At 47.0% G+C, this 22,721-nt stretch overlaps 1 protein-coding gene across 1 annotated transcript in view; it reads left to right on the forward strand.

Moving 5' to 3' along the window:
* The window catches only part of KANK4 (KN motif and ankyrin repeat domains 4), a 70,176-nt gene extending 48,223 nt beyond the window's left edge, over positions 1-21,953 (forward strand). Inside the window, exons 7-11 of the mRNA XM_004281598.3 lie at positions 1,418-1,505; positions 3,592-3,811; positions 10,545-10,687; positions 14,140-14,340; positions 19,836-21,953. Coding sequence (XP_004281646.1) covers positions 1,418-1,505; positions 3,592-3,811; positions 10,545-10,687; positions 14,140-14,340; positions 19,836-19,940 — 757 coding nt within the window. The 3' untranslated portion in view covers positions 19,941-21,953. The remainder of the gene's footprint in view (positions 1-1,417; positions 1,506-3,591; positions 3,812-10,544; positions 10,688-14,139; positions 14,341-19,835) is intronic.
* Positions 21,954-22,721: the final 768 nt, after the last annotated feature.

The raw sequence follows: 22,721 nt of genomic DNA on the forward strand, positions 1-22,721 counted from the left end.
AAGGGCCTTTATTCACCCTTTCATCTGGTTGTTTGTTAATTCATTTATCTATCCATTCACCAATATGTATTGAGTTTCCAATCTATGCCAGGTACAGTGCATTGGTTAAACTAAACAGATCTAACTTCTGCCTTCATGGGATATACTGTCATAGACAGAGCTCTGCATATGAAGCTAACATGGCCTTAGCACTGAAAATGTGAAGGACTCTACAGGTATTCTCTTGATGTAATCCTTCTAACAATCTGTAAGGTAGAAATTATTATAAGCCCCACTTTACAGATGTGGAAACAGAGGCTTTGAGAAGTTAGTGACGCAGCTAGCAGAGATGGTGTTTCAACGCACGTCTTTTGTGATTCTCCCACCTGTTTTTCTGCCTCTCCCTTTGGCCATACTGACATAACCCTGTTTTTGAAAGTGATGACAGGTCACGTGGCATGATGAAGAGAGTACTGACTTTGGGGTTGGACACACTTGGATTCAAATCCTACGTCTGCCACGGTGTGTTTTAGCTGCGTTTGCCTCAGTTTCCTCATCTGTAAAATGTGGATAGTAGCAACCCGATAGATTTGATCTGAGGACTGGATGAGAAAAAGTAGGTAAAAAAGTATGCAAAATGCCTCCTGCAGTGCCTGCCACATAGTAGGCTCTTGATAAATGGGAGAAATGAGAATAACAAGTACCATTCATTATCGTTACCATCATCCCCAGCCTGGTTGCTGAAGGAATGATGAGCAGTGAATGGCAGCTCATTGTCCAGCAGTGCCGCAGGGCTGCTCCGAAATAGCAGCGCTGTAAGGACGCGATGAGAGCGGAGCTTCTCGGTGACCAATGCGATTGACTCCCAACCTAGGCCTCTCAGTGCTGAGTCCGCCCTTATACTAGCACAGGAGGAGTGCGTATCATTGAGAGCGCCCCCAGCTTAATCGATTTTCATTTTATTGACTCAATTAGCACTTACTGTATCCTTCATGGAAGAGTAACCGGAAGAAATTTGCTGCTGTGCATTGAGTCCTTTGGATTTGTCAAGTCACTCAGGCAGAAAATGTTGGCTCCAAAGTCGGAAAGATAACTCTCCCTTTCCCAGCGTGTCAGGAATGGCATTTGGGCCTGTGGCCCCCCAAATGCTTTGGTGGTCTGCTCCTGCCCCCCGAAAACAGCAGGATCCAAGGGGCAATGCGCTTAACTCACTCTTCAGAAGAGCTCAGAAGCCAAGCCTCCTTGTCAGGAGGCTGTGTTCACCCAGTATTTCTGAGGAATGCCCCTGACCCTGGGAAGTTGCCCAGTTTGGGTGTTTGAGCCGCTGAGAGGTAAAAGATGAGAGTGAAAGTCAAGGTAGGGGACTTTTTTTTTTATCCACATGGAGACTGATTATATATATATATACACATACATACATATATATTTTTTTCTTTAGATATAAACCCTCAGAGGAATTCCTTAATGCATGCCGGGCATTGAGCCAACATCTGCCAGAAACCGGGACGACCACTGACCAGCTCTTGGTACTCTGATTTTTTATCATCATATAAAGATTTCTATACTGTTTAAGTTTCACCTGGGTGACTTGGGTGCCGTGCCTGAGGCAGCGGTGTGGGTGTGCACGGGTCCCTGTCCGCCGGCTGTTCTCTCATTTGCCCAAACTCTGCTACCCAAGGTGATGGATTTTGCTGAGAAAGCGGAACCCATGCATATGCACAGGAACCAGGCCTGCGGCTCAGAGGCACTTACCAAGTGTTATTAGGCGTCCCAACCTGAATGTGTCATAGAACTTTTGTGGCTTAGGCTCAAAATTGCCTTGCAGTTTGAGAGAACCGTGAGTAGAGCGGAAAAGAGCGGGTGGAATGGGAACCGTGGTTCTGTTCCCAGGACCGCTAGATAGCGGTGAGATATTGGGTGAGTCAGTTCAACGCTCAGGGCTGTGTTTTCCTCATTAATAAAAGGAAGGTGGTGGACCGCATGTCTCCACTACCCTCAAGCCCTGGCATTTCATTCTGTAGTCTTTACTGTTTTTCTTGAAGTGCATCTATGGGTCAAGAGACCAAAAGCAAGAAAATACATCTGTTTGTTCCTTAACACCATCATGGACCATGGAGATTTAAACATGTAAGGATTAGTTTCTGCTGGAATCAAGAGGTACTGGCACAGACACATTTTCCCAAGTCGTGAGAGCAACTGATAAGACCCAACGTGTAACAGCTTGTAAGCATTTTTAAAGCCCATTTTGTTCTCCTTTGCGGAAGAGCCTTAGGAGTAAAAACGATTGATTAGCCCATTTTCATGAGTATTTTATCTTCGCTGATTTGGCAAATAACTTGTTCCCAGATTCTGAAAGAACCAAGACGTGAGGTGGATGTTGATTAAAGCTCCTGCTTCTCATTCTTAAATGAATTACAGAGCTAAGTTGTTTCTAGGCTCTTCATTTAAAATCTACCACTATGTTCCTTAATATTAGGAACTTTCTCCAGATTCTCCTGAAGACTCCATGGGTAAAGGAGATATTCTGATATATAAGAAGTGTTTCAGCCACAAAAGGTTCCGCTGTTTCTGCCTAGAAGATCAATCAGAGGACATACAGACCTGACATCACACCCACTTTAGGATCAAAGCACAGGACACCCCCTCTCCACCTTAGAGACAAAGCTTGTTGTGCAAGGACCTCACTCTGTAGAGCATGGGAAGTTAGGGACCCAGCCGTTTTTTCACTGCCATTTTATAGACCAGACAGGAAAGATTCAGAAAGGTTATAGGACTTCCAAGGTCGCACAGCTGAGCCAGGACTTATGCCTGGCCCCTAGGGTGTAGTGACTCCTAATTCAGTGCCCTTTCCAGAATGAATATGGAATCATCTCTAATAGTCACAGCCTCATCGTTTCTCCTCCCTTTAGAAAAATAATCTAGTCAGGTTCCATTTTAAACACTTAGGTCATGTCACATGCAGAGTTGGTGTCATTTGCGTTCATGGTTATAAAGGAGCTGAATACTGCAGATGGTGCGGTCCTGCCATGGGTTGTTACACCATCTTCTCTGAAGGTCCTCGCAAAACTTAAAAGCCAAAAATAATTCAAGCACATCTGTTTGGGTTTTACTTCAAGCATAAATTGGGCATGTTGTTTGTCTTAGCTTTCAGTGTGCATTTTTCCCAGTAGTAAAATGTTGTGACTTTCCAGCTATGCCTGTTAAAAACATGCACATGCCCTGGTGGAGTCTGGGCTAGGGTCACATAGGCTGGTGTAGATGCGTGAAAGAGGGGGTCATGGTTATCCTGTGCATATGGGGGATGTGATCGAAACGTACAGTAGACTCAAACTGTCCCCGAGTAATGTGCTGTGTTACTGGCTACTGTGTTGCTCTCCCAATCCTCCTGTCTACCTCATATGGGGGACCGATCCCACGGGTTCAAAGTGTGCTGCTGCATGGGGACCCCACTAGCTCTGAGCCCTCTAGGAGTTAATCACGCGGAGATTTGGAGGGAGCTGAAGGGATAGAAGTGGAAGCATCCTAAGCTGACCTTTCCTAGTGGAAATTAACACCCCAGCCGGAGCACCCAGGTAGGTAACCTCCTGGAACTGGAATCTGTTGATCTTTCAGAAGCAGAGCTTAAATACCATCAGTCAAGAGTGGTTCCGGGTCTCCAGCCGGAAGTCATCCAGCCCTGCTGTGGTGGCCACCTACCTCCGCGGGGTCCAGCCTCACTCCCCACACTTGCTAAAGCTGCTTGTCAACCTGGCTGATGGCAATGGCAACACAGCTCTTCACTACAGCGTATCCCACTCCAGCTTCTCCATCGTGAGGCTGCTGCTGGAAACAGGTCAGAAATGGCTGCATCTGTGCCGCCTGGGTCCCTCTGTGACAGGCACTTCTTGTTCCCACTTCTTTCCAGGAGGGGATTCTTCACTGTTCTGAGTTCATCCTGTGTTCTAGGAGCTGGGCTAGACCATTTTTTCCTTTATTATGTCATTTATTCTTCACAACACTCTTGTGATGTAGGTATTATTGTTCTCATGTTACAGTTGAGGAAACTGAGGCTGAGAGAGTTATAAAACTTGCTCAGGTCACAATGCTGGGAAGTGGTAGAGTCACACTTCATGTTCAGTTTGTCCAGCTCCAGGTCTATACCACACTGCCTCTAGGAAAGGCCCCATTTTCCGTCTTCATAAGTACTTTGTAACAAGAGTCACGGCTCCATTTGATCAGTTTGACTCAATTTGATTCATTCACCCTTCATCAGATATTTGTGAACTACGTATGAGGTCCGTACTGACTACCACCAGAGATGCAAAGGTGAGCTAGGCGTGAGTCCTCTTCTCCCCAGGAGCTTACAGCCTGACAGTCAGGATGGACGGCATGATGGCTCACCAGAGAGAGGTGCAGAATGGGATTTCAGGGCTCAGAAGAAGTGAGATAATACCCTGTTTAGAGAGCAGGAAATGTGCACTGCGGCGTGTAGGTTCTGGCAGACAGAGAAAAGTCCCAGGCCATTGAATAAGAAAATGTCAGGAAGAAAGAAGATTGTCCACTGGGTCAAATACTGTACTGTAGTGTCCCTGAAGGAGGATGCCTGGGGTTGGTTGGCAGATTTGGGAAGGGGTCACTGATGACTTTGGAAACAATTGTTTCAGGGGCCTGTTGGGAGGAAACCAGATTTCAGAAGTGAAAGGAGTGACGTTCATGGGCTAGGGAAGGCAGTGATGTAGCACGATAGCTGGAGGAAGCAGGAGAGGATGGGGAGAGTTATTTTTGAGTGAATGGGGATGGAGGAGACCTGAATATGTCTGTTGGCTGAGAAGAAGAATCCAAGAGAGAGAGAGAGAGAGAGAGAGAGAGAGAGACAGAGAGAGACAGAGAGAGACAGAGAGAGAGAAAGGGGCAGACAGAGAGAGACAAAGAGAGAGAGAGAGAGATTAAAGATACAAAGGAGAGAAGATGCTTGATGGAGCAAGGTTTTCGAGGAGCTGGAAAAACCTGGAATCCACAGCAGAGGCAGACGAGGTCAGCATAGGCAAGCTGCTGGGATATTTATTCCTCCGAGATGGAAGCAAAAGGAAGGGAGAGTGGGTGAAGGTCCAGAGGGATTTGAGGAGGAGAGAAGGGAAGTGAGCATTAGGTTCTTAGTTGTTGGAAGTCTGGAGGAAGGGAAGACTCTTCCCTCTGGTGGAGAATCATTGCAAATGGCCTTGCTCGTCTTAGGGGCTGGAAAGGGTGGTTAATAGTCAAACAAAGAACTCTACGTCTGCTGAGACCACCTCACAGGGCTTAGAGTGGCGTTTCTGCAGAGCGTGTGACAGCACCAAGCAGCCTAGGAGTGCCTGTGTGGACAGGCGGGGGATGGGACCGACTGAAGGTGTGTGGGTCCCAGTCGAATGTCATCAGTGAGCTTAAGAGGGCTGTATGAGGGATATCTAGGAGGGTACCTACAAGAGGTATAAAACCGCAAATGATCTACACGGATTAGGCCCTCTGCGAAGCACCTGGCACCTGAGATGTCATTTAATCGTCATAACGATCCTGTTATTAGGAAGATTATTCCTGTTTTATAGGTGATGAAAGTGACACTCCGAAAAGTCAACATACTTGCTCTAGATCATGCAACGACTAAGTGTGTTGCTGGGATTTGAAGTCGATACCGTGACCACCAGGAATTAGGGCACATGCTAGATCAGTACACCCTTACTTAGGAAGCTGGAGGGGGAGTTTAAACAGGCATCAGGAAGTCTGAAGTTTGGATCCAACAGCTTCCCCCCAACTTGTATCTTGTCCTCCCCCCCACCCCCCGCTTAAATCCCTCCCATGGCTTCCCCTTGCTCTTGGCCTTCAGGAATCCCAGATGGCCTGGGCCTGCCTGCCTTTGCTCTCTCTGCCACCACCATGCACCCTCCTTCCCTCCACTCCAGCCACGTGTGGGCCTCAAACTCACCACGCTTATTCCCTCCTTAGGACGTTTGCATTTTCTTTCCATCTGGATCCTTTTCCCTGAAACTATTCTCATAACTGGCTTCTTCTCATCATTCAAGTCACAGCTCAAACGGCACCGCGGAAGGCTTCTTGGTGATCCGTCTGAAGTGGCTGTCGCATCTCTCTCTAGCAGTACACCAAGTTCTTCTTCAGGTGACCTTTGCTTGTCACTTCTCTCTGAGTCTAACAGAACGCAGTTAACCCGAGGGAGGCTCTTGTCTGTCCCCTTCCTTTCAGTATCCCCAGCACCTATACAAGTTCCTGGCTCATGGTGGGTGTCGAGTGAAAATATCTGTTAGGTGAACGAGTGGACGGATGATTCCTGGGAGCTAGGTTAAATTCCATTAAACTTTCATTCTCCAAAATTCCATTAAGCAGCCTTGAGGCTCCTTACCTGCATGGAAAGGTGATGTACATAATGACAGCCTGAAGTTCTTTCTGCATCATCAGAGGAAGACGAAGTTACAATTCTAACATTCTTCAGGGATTCATGGATACCCTAAAAATGGTAGCTCTGTTGAGAAAGGCACATCATTAAAGGAGCATGCCTCTGGGTTGCATTTACTGTGTTCAATGTTAGGGCCTTTCATTATAGAAGGTGAATAACAACACCACCTACTGTTTGTTGAGTGCCTTCCCCAGCCCAGACACAGTGAAATACTGCCATATGCAGTCCTTGCGGGGATTGTGAAGCAGATATTTAATGCATTTTCCAAGTGAGACAACTGAGGCTCAGAGAGGTCAAGCTCTGTGGTCAAGGTCACAGAGCCAGCAGGTAACTAAGCCAGAATTCTAACCATGATCTGTCATCCTCCCAACCTGGGCATTTTTCTACTACCCGAAGCTAGGTTCCAGGGACACTGTGAGACCTTAGGTGCACCTATTATGTGCACAAAAACTCTAAAGATCCGTAATGTAGCACCTTCATCTCTAAGTAGCTCACAGGCTTGCAGCCTGTTAGAAGTCCTCTGGTTGGGCCAGGCCAGGCTGGAGAACAGACAGCCTTTGATTTGTTTGTTATAAATTTCTGCTGATGTTGTCTGAGGTCCAGTCAATACTCATCAACCCTAAAGTGGTTTGGAAGCTTTCCCCTTTAACATGCTGAAATAGCACAACAGCCGCAAGCATAAAGAATGAAGGGGGCTGGGGAGACGGTCTGAAAGCGCCATTCCTTTCCCTCACTGTAGTCAGGGTGTTGAGGAGGGCAGATCTGTCCCACTCCAAACTGGGCTCCCTTCCCAGCCATTTGTGAAGCATCTGGAAAGCACATTACAAACTGTAAAGGGCTGCACAGAAGTGACTCATCATTATTGAGAAGAGAGCCATGGGTGCACCTCCACCCCTTTAGTCCGTTGTGATCCGTCCTCTATTTCGCCAGGACGCCTCTGCAGAAGAGGAAGCTGGCCGAGTTGGAGGATGTTCAGTCGAGAGCCTTCTCCTCGCCTCCGGGGAGGTTGGTTTCCTCCCTGGAGCTGCTCAGAAACATCTGCTGTGAAAAACAGGGGTCCTCAGCCCCTTTTCAGAGCCCCTGGGTAGGAGTTAGTTCTCACTCTACTGAGTTATAGGTCATGTTTCTGAAGAGAGTATAGAGAATCGTAACCTGAGGCTCATTTATGCATCTTAAAAGCAAACATAAAAGAGTCGCGGGGTAAAAATTTTAAAGTCATTAACGTGGCAACGCAGATATTCCCGTCTTTATCAGAACAGAGTTGTGAGGCGATGCATGGAGTTATTATTCAGCTTTCATAGCCCAGCTTGTCATGACAGTGGTCAGAGAGGCTTCAGGCGAGGAAATTGCTGATACCTGAGCCCAACTGTACCCATTGGCATTCTGGTTCACTATGACACATTTCTGAAAAATTGTTTGGGGTGGAGTGGAGGGAATGTCAAACAAATATTGTTGGGTTTTTTTTCCCTTGCACAGAACTTTTTTTTTTTTTTACATCTTTATTGGAGTATAATTGCTTTACAATGGTGTGTTAGTTTCTGCTTTATAACAAAGTGAATCAGTTATACATATACATATGTTCCCATATCTCTTCCCTCTTGCGTCTCCCTCCCTCTCACCCTCCCTATCCCATCCCTCTAGGTGGTCACAAAGCACCGAGCTGATCTCCCTGTGCTATGCAGCTGCTTCCCACTAGCTATCTATTTTACGTTTGGTAGTGTATATATGTCCATGCCACTCTCTCACTTTGTCACCATTTACCCTTCCCCCTCCCCATATCCTCAAGTCCATTCTCTGGTAGGTCTGTGTCTTTATTCCTGTCTTACCCCTAGGTTCTTCATGACATTTTTCTTTTTTCTTAAATTCCATATATATATGTGTTAGCATATGGTATTTGTCTTTCTCTTTCTGACTTACTTCACTCTGTATGACAGACTCTAGGTCCATCCACCTCATTACAAATAGCTCAATTTCGTTTCTTTTTATGGCTGAGTAATACTCCATTGTATATATGTGCCACATCTTCTTTATCCATTCATCCGATGATGGACACTTAGGTTGTTTCCATCTCCTGGCTATTGTAAATAGAGCTGCAATGAACATTTTGGTACATGACTCTTTTTGAATTATGGTTTTCTCAGGGTATATGCCCAGTAGTGGGATTGCTGGGTCATATGGTAGTTCTATTTGTAGTTTTTTAAGGAACCTCCATACTGTTCTCCATAGTAGCTGAACCAATTCACATTCCCACCAGCAGTGCAACAGTGTTCCCTTTTCTCCACACCCTCTCCAGCATTTATTGTTTCTAGATTTTTTGATGATGGCCATTCTGACTGGTGTGAGATGATATCTCATTGTAGTTTTGATTTGCATTTCTCTAATGATTAGTGATGTTGAGTATCCTTTCATATGTTTGTTGGCAATCTGTATATCTTCTTTGGAGAAATGTCTGTTTAGGTCTTCTGCCCATTTTTGGATTGGGTTGTTCGTTTTTTTGTTATTGAGCTGCATGAGCTGCTTATAAATTTTGGAGATTAATCCTTTGTCAGTTGCTTCATTTGCAAATATTTTCTCCATTCTGAGGATTGTGTTTTGGTCTTGTTTATGGTTTCCTTTGCTGTGCAAAAGCTTTGCAGTTTCATTAGGTCCCATTTGTTTATTTTTGTTTTTATTTCCATTACTCTAGGAGGTGGGTCAGAAAGGATCTTGCTGTGATTTATATCATAGAGTGCTCTGCCTATGTTTTCCTCTAAGAGTTTGATAGTTTCTGGCCTTACATTTAGGTCTTTAATCCATTTTGAGCTTATTTTTGTGTATGGTGTTAGGGAGTGATCTAATCTCATACTTTTACATGTACCTGTCCAGTTTTCCAGCACCACTTATTGAAGAGGCTGTCCTTTCTCCACTGTACATTCCTGCCTTCTTTATCAAAGATAAGGCCTTGCACAGAACTTATAAGTAACCCTGACATTTTGCCATAAACCAGATTTGTTACAATGAAGCTCTAAGTCTTCAAGAGCAAGTAGCAAGGATGTAAAGACAAGAATAACCTTCTGGACAATAATAGTAATAACAGCTAACACTTATTGAGTGTTTATTATGTGCTAGGCACTGTTCTAAGTGCTTTTAATACATTAACGCATTAACTTTCACAGTAACCTTATAGGTCCTGTTATTATCCCCATTTTACAGAAGAAATGCTAAGAAAATCTCAGACTTGCCTTACTGAGATAGTTTTATTATTGTCCCAAAGAGACACGTAGATTTTTTGCATGAGCAACAGTACTGGGAAGATTTGGTTTTCCACACTGTACCGCCCTTATGAAGTGGGAGCCTTCAGACAACAGATAACAGGCTGAAGATCTCCTATGTCTCCTTTGGTGGGAAGGGATATGAATGCATATCCCCAGGGTTACAAAGCAGAAATTTCTTTTGAGTTCTCATTTAATACTTCATCTTAAAAATATGCCAGTTTTTCATTCTATTATGAAATGTATATTCTTAATTGCTTTAATATAAAAATTTGTGGAGTGTTTTATTTTCCACTCTGCTTTTCAAATGAAAATGGTTATTCCCGGAAGACTTCCCATGTTTATCCTGGGGTGTTTTTCATGTTCCCTGGTCCATTGCACAAGATATCACTAGCCTTTGAAAAGACCTATAACCATAGACAGCTGCTTAAGAGTTACACATAGACATAGAACCAGACCTGAAATACACACCTGTGGGTGACGTGAGGCCATGTGAGTGATGGGCTCTAGCGCCGGATAGACCTGAGTCCTGGTCTCACTTCTCCTTCACTTGGGCAGTTGATATAGCTTCACTGACTTTCAGGGTCCTCATCTGTAAAATAGGAATAATGTTTGTCCTCTACTTTAGGAAATAAAGTCAAGGTCATTGGCCCCCTTGGCCACCTCTGACTCTCCGGTGGACCTTTCTTGCTGGGTATCCTCAGAAAACTTGTAAAGAAAAGTGGCCACTGTTAAAGGCTGTTAAAAAATGTAGAACATAGATTCCACCACTGGGAAAGGATTGCTCTATCCTGTGGCCCTTTAACCAGCTGGCAGCATCCTGTTGAACAGGCTAAAGCCTGGCTTCCAGCCTCTCGGGAACTGTTCCAGCTTCGGTGTTTCTCTTGCAGGCGTCTGCAACGTGGACCATCAGAACAAAGCTGGCTACACCGCCGTGATGATCACTCCCCTGGCTTCTGCAGAGACCGATGAAGACATGGCTGTTGTCTGGAAACTCTTACGAGAAGGAGATGTGAACATCCAAGCTACTCAGGTAGGAGGTGTGAACATGATCTCCTCTTTAATGAACATGGGCACCTCCCAGTTTTATTCTGCCACTGGGGTGAGAAACTCCATGCAGATCCATGTAGAGTTTTTAACCCGAGAAGTCTGGGCCCTCCAAATGGCATCTGTCCGAAGACTGGACATTCAGTTTCCTCAGAGCCTCCTGAGACCCAGACAGGCTGGGACAGAGGTCATGAGCTTGTAATCTATGTCCCCGTCTGAAACTGGGCAAATTCCATCTGGGTCTGACTCCTCAAACCAAATGTTCCACAGTTAGCACCTTGAGAAGGCGTTTGCTAGCTGTGCTCTAGAAAGCCCCTGCAGGAGATCCACCTTGATCATAAATTACAAAGCAGTCCAGAGGGTTGGGATGTCTCTGTTCAGCTTCTGGGCCCTTCTACTTGAGAACACAGAGTAGGGGTGTGACCCTTAGCCAGTAGACAAAGCTCCATATGGAACAGCGGGCATTCCTCGAAAGGCCACTTATCCATCTTTGACCAATAGAAGAACAAGCAGAGTGCATTCCACTCTCCATTTCCCCCCAGAGTGATCATCAGTGTAGCCTAACTCTCAAGAAGTGTAAAGGGGGCTTCCCTGGTGGCGCAGTGGTTGAGAGTTCGCCTGCCAATGCAGGGGACACGGGTTCGTGCCCCGATCCGGGAGGATCCCACATGCCGTGGAGCGGCTGGGCCCGTGAGCCATGGCTGCCGCTGAGCGGCACGTCCGGAGTCTGTGATCTGCAACGGGAGAGGCCACAACAGTGAGAGGCCCGCGTACGGCAAAAAAAAAAAAAAAAAAAAAAAGAAGTGTAAAGGGTCTGAGATTTTTAAGCTAACATGTGTCGTGGATGCTGGCAGATGACCCAGGACTCTTGTGCAAGAGACAAAGGACGGTGTGTTACTGACAGCAGTAACAGTAGTCAGAGCATTGGTATTTATACCAGTTCCCCAAGTCCCAATTCCCACTTCGCACAGGGCGGTGTGAAGAGGGCCAAATCCCTGCACACAGAGTAGATTGTGTTACTGGGGAAGAACCCTGAGCTTAGGGAACCTGAATCTTTCATACTGGATAGTAAGCGTGTCTGCCCTCTGTTCTGGAGGGGACACTGTCTCTAAGTTCCAACGCTGTTCATTGTACATTCGTCCTTAAAAAGATAGTCTAGAACAAAAGGTCACATATTGCCTGACTCACTAAATATGCAGAAAGCCAAGAGACCCATAGAAAATAGAAAATTGTCTCCCAACCACCTATTTAACTCTGCTCACCACCCCGACCCCAAAGTGATTGCAGACAGTAGCCTAACCTGATGGCAAAGTCTCTTTGCACATGTCACATACTAGCAATTCTATTGGTGGCAAGAAACAGACATTTGTAGCTTACTCTCTAGTTTTCAAAGTATCTTCACCCACCTACTCCATAGGACTCAGTAAAGCTGTTTTCATTTTAAATAATATGTTTTCCAGAAACATATCAAATCTTTTTTTTCTAAATTGGTCCTCTTGAAGGGGGAATGCTCACTAATGATCAAAATCAATGCCCTTCTTATACAGGAGAAACCAATGCTCTAGGAGAGTAAGGGACCCATCCCAGGTCACCAAGGGAGGGATGGGAATTCATAGTGCAGCTGCACCCTTCAGCATCCGCTGGGGCTTTACGTATGAGGGGAGCTGCAGGTACCAGGTTAAATAGGAGTGAGCTGGGAGGCCAGGAGTCTCCCGGGCTAAACTACTTATTTCTTTCTGTATCTCCAGGGTCAGCCTGCACCGGGCCATAGCAGTGATCTGTAAATGGTTGTTGAATTAAATTGTATGGAGCCAGACCAGGAGGGAGGGGGCCCCAAGTCAGGCAGGAGGCAGACAGGAAGACATCTGCATATGTCATCTGGCTTTAATACCACTCAAAGAGAGGGGTCTGGAGGGAAACCTATGGTCTGGTTAGTGCAGTAAACAAGCATTACCTCAGGGCTGAGCATAAGCAAACCAAAGAGCAAACAAGCTTCTCTGGAAAGATCTGTCTGGGTTCCAGAGAAATGGGGAACCAGGACACCTAACGATGCATTCACATGTCCCAGGCGATGGTCAGACCTCATCTCTAATGCTCCTAAATGCAATAATAGCTGACGTGTACACAGCATCTGTGCCGCGCTCAGGCCTCACACCAGCCCCAGAAGGGAGGTAATGTCGTTAAGCATTCCTGCTTTACCAGATCAGGAAGAGTCACCGAGAGGTTAACTCGTCCAGATTCACATAAGTACAGAATGCGGCAAAGCCAGGATTTTTCTGATTGCAACCCCCTTTCTTTTCTCTAAGCCCCAGCCTTCCGGGCAGGGAAGCATAATCCATCAGTGACTGCAGATCGGAGCTTTAATCAGTGAACTCATCAGCCAACATATTTTACGTGTAAGACACTGTGTTCAGAGCCACAGGGGATCTGAGAGGAAAGAAACCAGTCCTTACCTCTTCTCACATCCCTACAAAGCCTGACAGTCAGAGAGACATGCCTGAGCTGCCTGGAACCCAGGAGAGAACCACGAGGGCAAAATATATAATCGAGTCGCATAAGAGGACTACGTATATACAGGAAAATCCAGGAAAAATGATGATCAATTTGTAATCAGAAAAGTTACTGCCACACATTTTTATATTTATACCCTTTATCTCATTTGATTTTCACAAAAGCCCTGTGAGGTATACAGGATGGATCATAATTATATTAATTTTTAAGAAAGAAAGACCAAGGTTCAGGGACACGAAGGGACGTGGCCAGGGTCACGCAGTAGGAAACAGCAGAACCAGAGCTTGGTCTTACTTTCTGACTCTAATCCATTGCCATGTGCATTGATGATTACAGGGTTGTGAAAGATTGTTGTCAATGGCTGTGGATTAGAAATGACCACAGGACCACGTAAACAGAGAGCTTCTTGAGAAAAGAGGGTTCTGGGTATCATTCAACTGAAAATACCAGAGGTGTTCAGAGCAGCCCAAGACTTCCTGTAGGAAGTTAGGCTGGGGCGGGGAGTCAGAAACCATGGTCCTGAAGTATTCAACCCTTCGTTTATTCCATCATTCAGCTCTTATCAGCATGTACTTGGTGCTAGGCACTGGAGAGACAGAGATGAAAAAGATTTAGTTCCTGCCATCAAAGATGTCACAGTCTATGAGAAAGAGACAGGTTGACAGGTTGAAATGCCAAGTGGTGAATGCTGTGTTATGAACCCTGTGCCTGGGGTGTTAGTAGAGGGCTTTAGAGAGGATGCAGCATTTGACTCGTGTCTTGGAAGAGGAGTAGAAGTTTACCAGGCCAAGGACGACGTGTCCCTTACCACAGAGATTCAGGTCAACTGTCATTTTCCAGAGAAGTCTCTCCTGACTACACCCAGGCTGCGGAGGGGGTCCTTCCCGTCAGCCCCAGCCTCACCACGCCCCTGCTCTCTGTGTGCAGGGAGGCCAGACTGCGCTGATGCTGGGAGTCAGCCACGACCGGGAGGACATGGTCCAAGCGCTACTGAGCTGCCAGGCAGATGTCAACCTCCAGGACCATGATGGATCGTCAGCCCTTATGCTGGCCTGTCGCCATGGCAACGTCGACATGGTCCGGCTGCTCCTGGCACACCCGGCCTGTGACAGCAGCCTGACTGACAAGGTGAGACTTATAGGCAATTAACAAGTGGGTGTTCCACTTCCCTTCCTGAAAAGTACCTTGCCAGCCGGCAAAATTCAAGGGACCATATGGCACTAGGAACAGAATTGACTTCATAAGGCTGTTGTTGGATTTAAATGAGATGACCCATGTAAATGCTGGGAGACTTGGAGCTGAGAAACCCCAAACCCTAGCCTTTCACACCATGCTGAGAGATTGCGCTCAGGCCTGGTCTTGACCCTGAACCGCATCTGGTCATGGCAGCCTGTGGGCTTTTGAGGCGGCAGCTTGAGTAGGGAGGCTATGCTGTCCATGGGGCTCCCAGAGGCTGGATGAAGGAACCAAGTACAAATTGTGTCCACTCTTGGACAGTGACCTACCTTACAGAGTGGCCCATTTCATCAAGCCACCCTGCTTGAAGTTGCATTGCCAGATACATGCTTCTTGTGAGGCGACGGCGTTGATGATGATGATGGTGATGATGGTGGTCGTCGTGGTGGTGACACAATAGTAATAAAAGCTAACCTGTATCATATGCTGGCTTGGTGCCAGGTACTGTACCAAGCAGTTACCACGGGCTCTCTAGTTGAAATCCCGCAACAATCCTATTAGATTGACTCTGTTGCTCATGGGGGAACGGAGGCCCTGAGTGGTTAAGTAACATACCCAAGATCACACAGCAAGTGGAACCAGCTCCATCAAACTCCTAAGAACACTCACAGGAACTAACTCTTTCCATGCATTACCTCACGAATCCTCTCAGTAATCCAGGGAGGTAGATACTGCCGTCCCCGTTTTGTATTGATAAGGAAGCAGAGGCCTAGAGCGTTTATATAGCCGTCATAAGGTCACAAGCTGCTGATTCTTGAAGCAAGAATTCGAGCCCAGATCTGACTTAATGCTGACACTGTAATTTAATGCTTTAAACAGACTTCTCTGTACTTTCTTAACATCCACATTTCAAAAGGAACAAAGGCCTGAGGGGGGAAAGAGGGCCCCTCCCCGCCCAGGGACAGCCCTTCTTACCAAGCCACATCTGAAAACGCCCTGCCACTGTCCCATCACTGATTCAAGCTGCTGGGTCCCTTGTACCGCACCCAGGCAGCAGGCGCCCAGGCCCAGTATCTTCAGGTCCCATGAACTCCAGCTCTGCCCAAAGCCATTTCTGTGATCATTAGAGAGCACAGACCCTCTTGAAATGCTTGTGGGAACAGTGGTGGGCTCCGGAAGTAAGAGCCTCCTTTTCCAAATGTGATACAGTCAGATAAAGGCTCTATGTTAATGCGCTCCCTGCAGGGTCACCCTGGGGCAGAAGGAGGTGGCCCCTTAATCTGGGACAGACCCAGGGCCCTCTTAGGAGTGAGCAGTGCAATTGGCCAGGGGAGGCCTGAGAGGCAGGCCTGTGGGACGGGGGCGGGAGCTTTGGAAGTCCCTGGTTAGCGGGGGTCATCAGGCAGTGAGACTGAGTCTCCCGCCACAGATTAGAGAGCTCAGTAGCTGCTTTCAGTAGGTGGAGGTAGGGCTCTGTTGAACTTTGGACAGATCAAGTGATTGTTAGAAGCATGGACTTTTTTTTTTTTTTTAATTTTTTATTTTATTTTATTTTTTTAATCATCTTTATTGGGGTATAATTGCTTTACAATGGTGTGTTAGTTTCTGCTTTATAACAAAGTGAATCAGTTATACATATACGTATGTTCCCATATCTCTTCTCTCTTGCGTCTAGAAGCATGGACGTTAGAATGAAACACTCATGAGTTTGAAACAGCGTTCTGTGACTGTGTGCCTTTGGGCAGGTCACTTAACCATTCGGAGCCTCTGCATGCTCGTCTGTAAATGAGGATAGTAATAGACCAGACCTAAATACGGTACATTTGTAAAGCCCCTGTTTGACATCTAGGAGATACTCAGTTGATGGCAACTGTTATTGTTGGGAATAGGTGAACCACGACAGCAAATACGAGGCAGCCACCACACGACTGAGTAGGGACCTGGGCATTTGCAGGAAGTGCCTGGAGGGAGTAGGGAGGATGAAGGTCTGGAGTTAGAGGAGCCATTCAGAGGAGGCTGGAGCCCAAAGGGAGAAGTACTCCCATCTGGGAGTGATTGTGCCCTCTAGGGGAGGTTCAGCAGTGTCTGGAGACATCTTTATCTGTCATAAGAATGTGTGTGGGGCAGTCCTGGCATCTAGTGGGTAGAGGCCGGGGTAGCTGCTAAACATACAAAGTACAGGAACAGTGAAGAATTACAGATTATCTGGCCCAACATGGCAGTAGTGCCTCCGCTGAGAAACCCTGGTATAGGTGAGTGCTGAAATCCAGGTGGGATGAAATGCTGTCCCAGTGAAGTGCTGGAGGTTGAGGACAGGCTGGTTGCAGTTTGGGGCAGCCTGAGAAGAAGGTACTAGGCAGCTAAACCGGAGATGGTAGCGGAAGCCTGTCTTAGGGGAAGGTGGAGAGCGTTAGGGGATGCCCAGTGAGCACAGGGGTGCCCAAGCGATACAGGTGGCAGGCCCACAGAAGTTTCTAGACCTTGCTCACGGCCCAATCACCTGCTGCCTGCTGGGGGCAGGGTTGACTCAGGAGTCACACCCAAATTTCCCAAGGTGACCTGGGTGAAAAGTTTCAGTGGGAGATGGGGACCGATGACTGGGTCTTGGCAAGCACCCAGCCCTGTGCCTCCAGCTTTGCATTGAAGGGTGGAGTCCAGCCCTTATCATGATCACCGTCTCGTTTCAGCGTTCACTTTCCTCTGGAGACTTAGGTGCTCCCTTGGAAAACCGAAAGAGAAGTCATGTCTGAAATTGGTTTCTCTCATCCTACCAACATGTAAAGGTTGCTATAAATGCAGAACCCCCAGAGCAGCCAGCAAGGCACCTTCCCCATGTTTAGAAGGTAATTCGGGAAATTGGTCACCCAGCCTATTGGGACCCCCAGAGTGACGAGAACGAGGAGGTGGTGGTGAGGCCTGATCCCTGGCCCCCAAGGCTTACCCTCTGAAGGACTTGTTTGGGCAGTGACTCCAAAGCATGCGTCAAAGCGAAAGCTTCTTGAAGGCGTAGACTATGCCTTGCTCATCTTTCCCTGATATGTAGTGGCTTCTTGGTGAGTTTTTGTCATATTGAGAGATAACCCCCTACCACACACACACACACACCCTCACACACACCCTCGCACACAAGGTGCGCTGGCTGCCTGACCCCTTCGGGCTCTCTGGGCCTGCAGTGCTGCCGAGCAGGAACTTGCCGTGCTTGGCTTCCACTGGAGCCGCGGGCCGAGGGCTTGTTCCCAGGGCTCGGGCAGAGGCATCTCGGGGGCACACCCTCCCTAGGTGGTCTCTCTGGCCACACTTTCTGAAATGAATGGGGCCCCCCGCTTTCCACGTGTGTAGTTGAAGAGCCCACAGATGCAGGCTGTCATCTCCAGGTGGGCCCTGTTCAAGGGTGCACATGTCCCCTGGGACTGGCCCTGTGGCTCTTTCCCATAATAACGTTAATCACGCTGTCTCCTTGTTTACGTGGAGCGTCAGGGTTGACAGAGTGCAGCAGGGGACAGGCCTAAATAAACCCAGGCCCCTCCGGTGGGGCTTTCACAAGAATCTTCTGTGGAAAATCTTTGCTTTCTTCCAGACTTGGCCAATCTAAGAACATACTCATTAAGATTTAGGGGCTCAGGTTCTTCATCAACTTGAAATGAATACTCTGTTATCATCCAGCATTCCCTCTTTCAACAGTGCTTATTGAGGGCTGACCAGACTACAGGCACGGAGCCAGGGGCTAGGCCAGCAGAACAGCCCAGATCCAGTGTCTGACCTTGTGGACACTGAGATTTATCAAATAACCCCACAAATACCAACTTACAAAGACGGGTAAAAGGCGGGTACAGGGAATCATGAGGCCTTTTCAGGGCAAGAACTTCATCTGTTTTGTGAAGCCTGTCTGCTGAAATGCCACTTCCTTCCTCTCCCCACCCCCTGCCCTCCCCCCATATACACAGGGTGGTCATCCCGTCCCTTGAGCTCACTCTGTTCCTTTGCTGACTTGTTTGGCCTTTGGCCATACATTATAGTTATTTACATGTGTGTGGAGCCCCGATGGCAGCTGGACTCCATCCTGGAGCACAGAGAAGAGACTGAAGGGTTTTTAGCTGAGCGTGAACACTTCCCACCTGCTTCTTTGGAGTTTCCACATTTTAGAAAGTAATTTCCCCCATCTGCAGTAGAGTGGAGAACACTCTAGCGGGGTCTTGGGTGGCCCCCATGTGTCAAACCCATTCATATTTATACAGCAAAATGTAAAAGTATTGATACTTAAATGGGCTAAGTAAGGACCAGAGATAACCTCACGTTTTGCCTCAAAATGAGTTGCCAAAAAAGTGGTTTTCAGAGCTGTTTAGATGTCAGAATTCTGGGTTCGGGATTGAGTCCTCGGAGCTCAGCGTCCACTGCATCATAGCGGTCCTTCCCCTCATCTCTGGGTAGAGAATGGTTGGTGCTTCCTGCTGAGAGCTGCTCTGTTTGCAGCTTCTTTAGACAGCAGAATGGGAAGCTTCTTGCACGGCAGCCATGGTGAGAAAAGCAGCATGGCATCACGCATCGGGAAGTAAAAATGAGTGTGTCCTTCTGGGCTGCAAGCCCACTTCAAAGAATTTGTCCTTAGGAAATAGTTAGGAATGGGAGGATGCTTTCTGCACTAAGTTTATCATGGTGAAGACTTGGAAACAACCTAAATCTCCAATAAAAGGAAAATAGTTCAGTAAATAATGGAATATTATACAGCCAGTAAGGAAAACCTTTATGTCCTGATGACTATGTAAGAGCAGGGAAAGTCTTAGAGCATGTCATGGTGAGTTAAAAATAAAAGTACATTCAGAATTGATATACATTATCATTCCTCTATTTAAAAACCAACAACAGGGCTTCCCTGGTGGCACAGTGGTTGAGAGTCTGCCTGCCGATACTGGGGACACGGGTTCATGCCCCGGTCCGGGAAGATCCCACGTGCTGCGGAGCGGCTGGGCCCGTGAGCCATGGCCGCTAAGCCTGCGCGTCCGGAGCCTGTGCTCCACAACGGGAGAGGCCACAGCAGTGAGAGGCCTGCGTACCACACACAAAAAAAAACCAACAACACATTTGCACAGGAGAAAAGACTGGAGGGAAACTTACCGAAATCCTAACTCTCATTTAGGGCTGTGTAATGGAATAATGGAAGAGTTGTTTTCATTCCTCTGTTTTCCAATTTTTTAAAAAATGTATTAAAAACCAAGCAACACTTCTTTATTTTCATTGGCACAGATTTCCCAGGAGTGAATGATGTTTCCGTGGAAGGGGGCCCATTTCTCTGATCCTCATGCCATTTGAGTTTCCTCCTCTCCTCTGTGAATGCTTGGAATAGACTTCTATGTCCCATGCGTAACCCTTTCTCCCAACTCACCCTTCCTTTCTGCGGTGGGAGGCAAATGGGATAAAAATTTGTTTTTCCTTTTCTTTCTCCCCTGTAGGCTGGCCGAACGGCTTTGTCCATCGTTCTGAAATCGCCCGCCCATGTGGAAATTGCAGGGCTGCTACGGGCCCACGCGAAGCAGGGCAGGTCCCTGGGACCGTAGGGGCTGCAGAAGAGCTGGCAGCAAGGAACAGAAGGGGCCTTCTCTGGACTCCTCCCTCGCCCTCGGAGAGGGCACGGGTCATAGCCAGGGGGCCGCCCCGCAAGAGAAGAAACTATGTCAAATACGCACATACATTCCTCTTGTATAATTCTGCTCGTTAGGATGCTTTGTAGTTTTTGCCTTAGGCCAAGCCCCAAAACTGCGGGCTGCAGAGGGGTGCAAGGTACAAAGTGCATTGGTGTTGGCTAAAAAATCCCGGCTATCTTCAGCCTCGAGTTCCTTGTGACTCCACCCTTTGTAGCACCGTGCAGAGACCAGGCAGGCAGGAGCACAGTAGCAAAGCTACTTTTCACGTGGAATTTTAAAGTGCGCCATCTTTCTGTTTTATAATCAATTATATATGAAGCTATCCCATTGAATATGCATGTCTAGAGAGGAGGGGGTGGGGAAGGGGTGGGATTTAAGCAGCTTCCCTGGCAGTCATTCTCTGTAGGACCCTAGGAGAATCACCACGCAGGCAGGTGAAACTGGACAAACCCCTCTGGGGCCTTTGTTTAGTTGGCGTTGACAGAGAAATCTGAAACTCAGACGAGGTAGGAAGAAGCACATTGGCATCAATGACAGATATACAGTCTTGACCATTTCCGAGTTACCAAGTGGCTCAGCTTTGCTCTAGGAAATTGGAATTAATCAGGAAGTTATCCAATCCAGTGAAGCACACCACATATATGTAGGCAGAGTTCAGCTACGTCAGCTCTTCTGAATCTGTGAAAGAAACAAATGAATCAGAGTGAGCAGACTTCTTGGGATGGGTTTTTATCATCCAGAAGCCACCACTGTTCCTTTGTAGCAGTACCCGTGGACTCACGGTAATCCTGGCTCCTTTCCCCTCCACCCTTATGAGCAGACTATGAGCCCTCATGTGGCTCTGCGGTTTCTGAGGCTCCTAGCTGCCGAACTTGTCAGCCTGCAGCAGGAATGTGGAAGCTGGGCTGGGCAGGGCCCGCTCTGCACTGACATATCTGTCTACTGGAAAGTTAGTTCTTAAACTTCCACAATCCCGGGGGCCCACATGTGCATGGCTTTGTCTATGAATTTGTTCTTTCTTAAAAATCTCTTATGCAAAAAAAATCTCTCTTGTATAAAAAGGAAAGACATCAAAGCTGGGTGAGCCGCACCCTGGTAACTCAAAAGCTCAAGTTCTCATTTGACTCAGGTATCAATTTGCTTGGTGCCCCTTGGGTGAGTCATGGAACCTCTCTGGGCCCCATTTCATCATCTCTAAAAATGGAGATCATCATCCAACCTTTGTCCTGGGGGTGCTGGGCAAGGAACAGCTGATGGAAGTTTTGGAATCCAATTTGTAATCCATAAAGACTGTCTGCCGAAATGGCACAGCAAACTTCAGTACAACTTTGTGATTCATGAGAGAGGCTGCAAGTCCCAGAGCAGGACAGTGATGTGTGATGGTGTTGCTCAGAGAGAACGCAGCAAATAATGATCTAAAATGCTTTAAGTGGGTTTATTTTGACCTCACAGCACATTTTAAGAGCAGAACCCCGCATTAATAAATGTCCTAGCCGGGTGCTTCTCAAACTTTGATGTGCATACAAACCACCTGGAGAGCTTGTTGGGACGCAGTCAGTCTGCGAGGGAAGGGGCTGGAGAGTCTACATTTCTAACCAGTTCCCAGGGGATGCTGACGCTGCAGGGCCACACCACACGTGCAGTAGCAAGACTCTGGCCCATCCTGATCATTTATATATTAAAATGCTGCCTCTCGATATTCTGTCTCAAAGTTTCTTTGCATTTCTCTGCTCTCAGCTCTGGTGAATTTGCAATCATTGCAAATTATTTTCTATTATGGTTCTGCAGAGAGCAGTAAGGGGGTCCGTGTTCTGTGTTGCCAATTTAGGGTCTGTTTCTGCATCTCATATTGGGGTGGCAACTTTTATTTGGTCGTATTTCTTATAATTATCTCATTCGAGTCCAGCTATTAAAAACTTGCTTATTGACCAGAGAAGGCAAACTGGTTTTCCTAGAGTTTGAAGCCATTGAGTCATTATGAGAAAGACTTTTCCACCCTTTCTGAGATTTTAAATAAGTTTCTTTTCATGTTGAGTTTGGAACGTGAATACATGATCTCATCACTTAACCATTCCATTCCATTGGAATGTCTGAGCCCAGAGCATGGTGAGATGAACAAGCACAGCCTGCCTCCCTGTCATTGTCACTGCTCTAGAATTCATTCCACAAAAATCTGCTGAAACCGGCCCGGTGCCTGACACTGTTCCCAGCACTGGCTTTTGGAAAGCAGCTGTGGTCCCCTCTAGAAAACCAGTGTCTAAGGTTACCATGATCCCAATCCCAGGCTTTCCAGGACTTTAAGCCAAGGTTCCACTGATTAATACATTTATCAAGTGTCTGACAGCACAGCCTCCAAGCAACATAAGTCAGGCTCACTGGAGACAGGAATTAAGCTCAGGCCTGGGGAGAGACCCACAGATATTTTAGCTTCCCTCACTGCCTGCAAGGGAGCTTGCAATCTGCTTTGGAAGACAGGACACATGTGCTAATAGTAAAGAATAAAACCAGACAACATAGTTTATTCCACAAATATTTCTGGAGTACCCACTGTGTGCAAGTGCTGGGCTTGAATTAGAGACATCATAGTGACACAGTTCAGACAGCCACTTCATCTACTTGGGGAAACAGAATGTGAGAAGGAAGCCTAGAACACTACAGGGGTACCAATAAAGGGCACTAGAGCGGGCCTTAGGA

This window comes from Orcinus orca, chromosome 1, assembly GCF_937001465.1.
Source record: "Orcinus orca chromosome 1, mOrcOrc1.1, whole genome shotgun sequence".
In the NCBI taxonomy this organism is placed as follows: Eukaryota; Metazoa; Chordata; class Mammalia; order Artiodactyla; family Delphinidae; genus Orcinus; species Orcinus orca.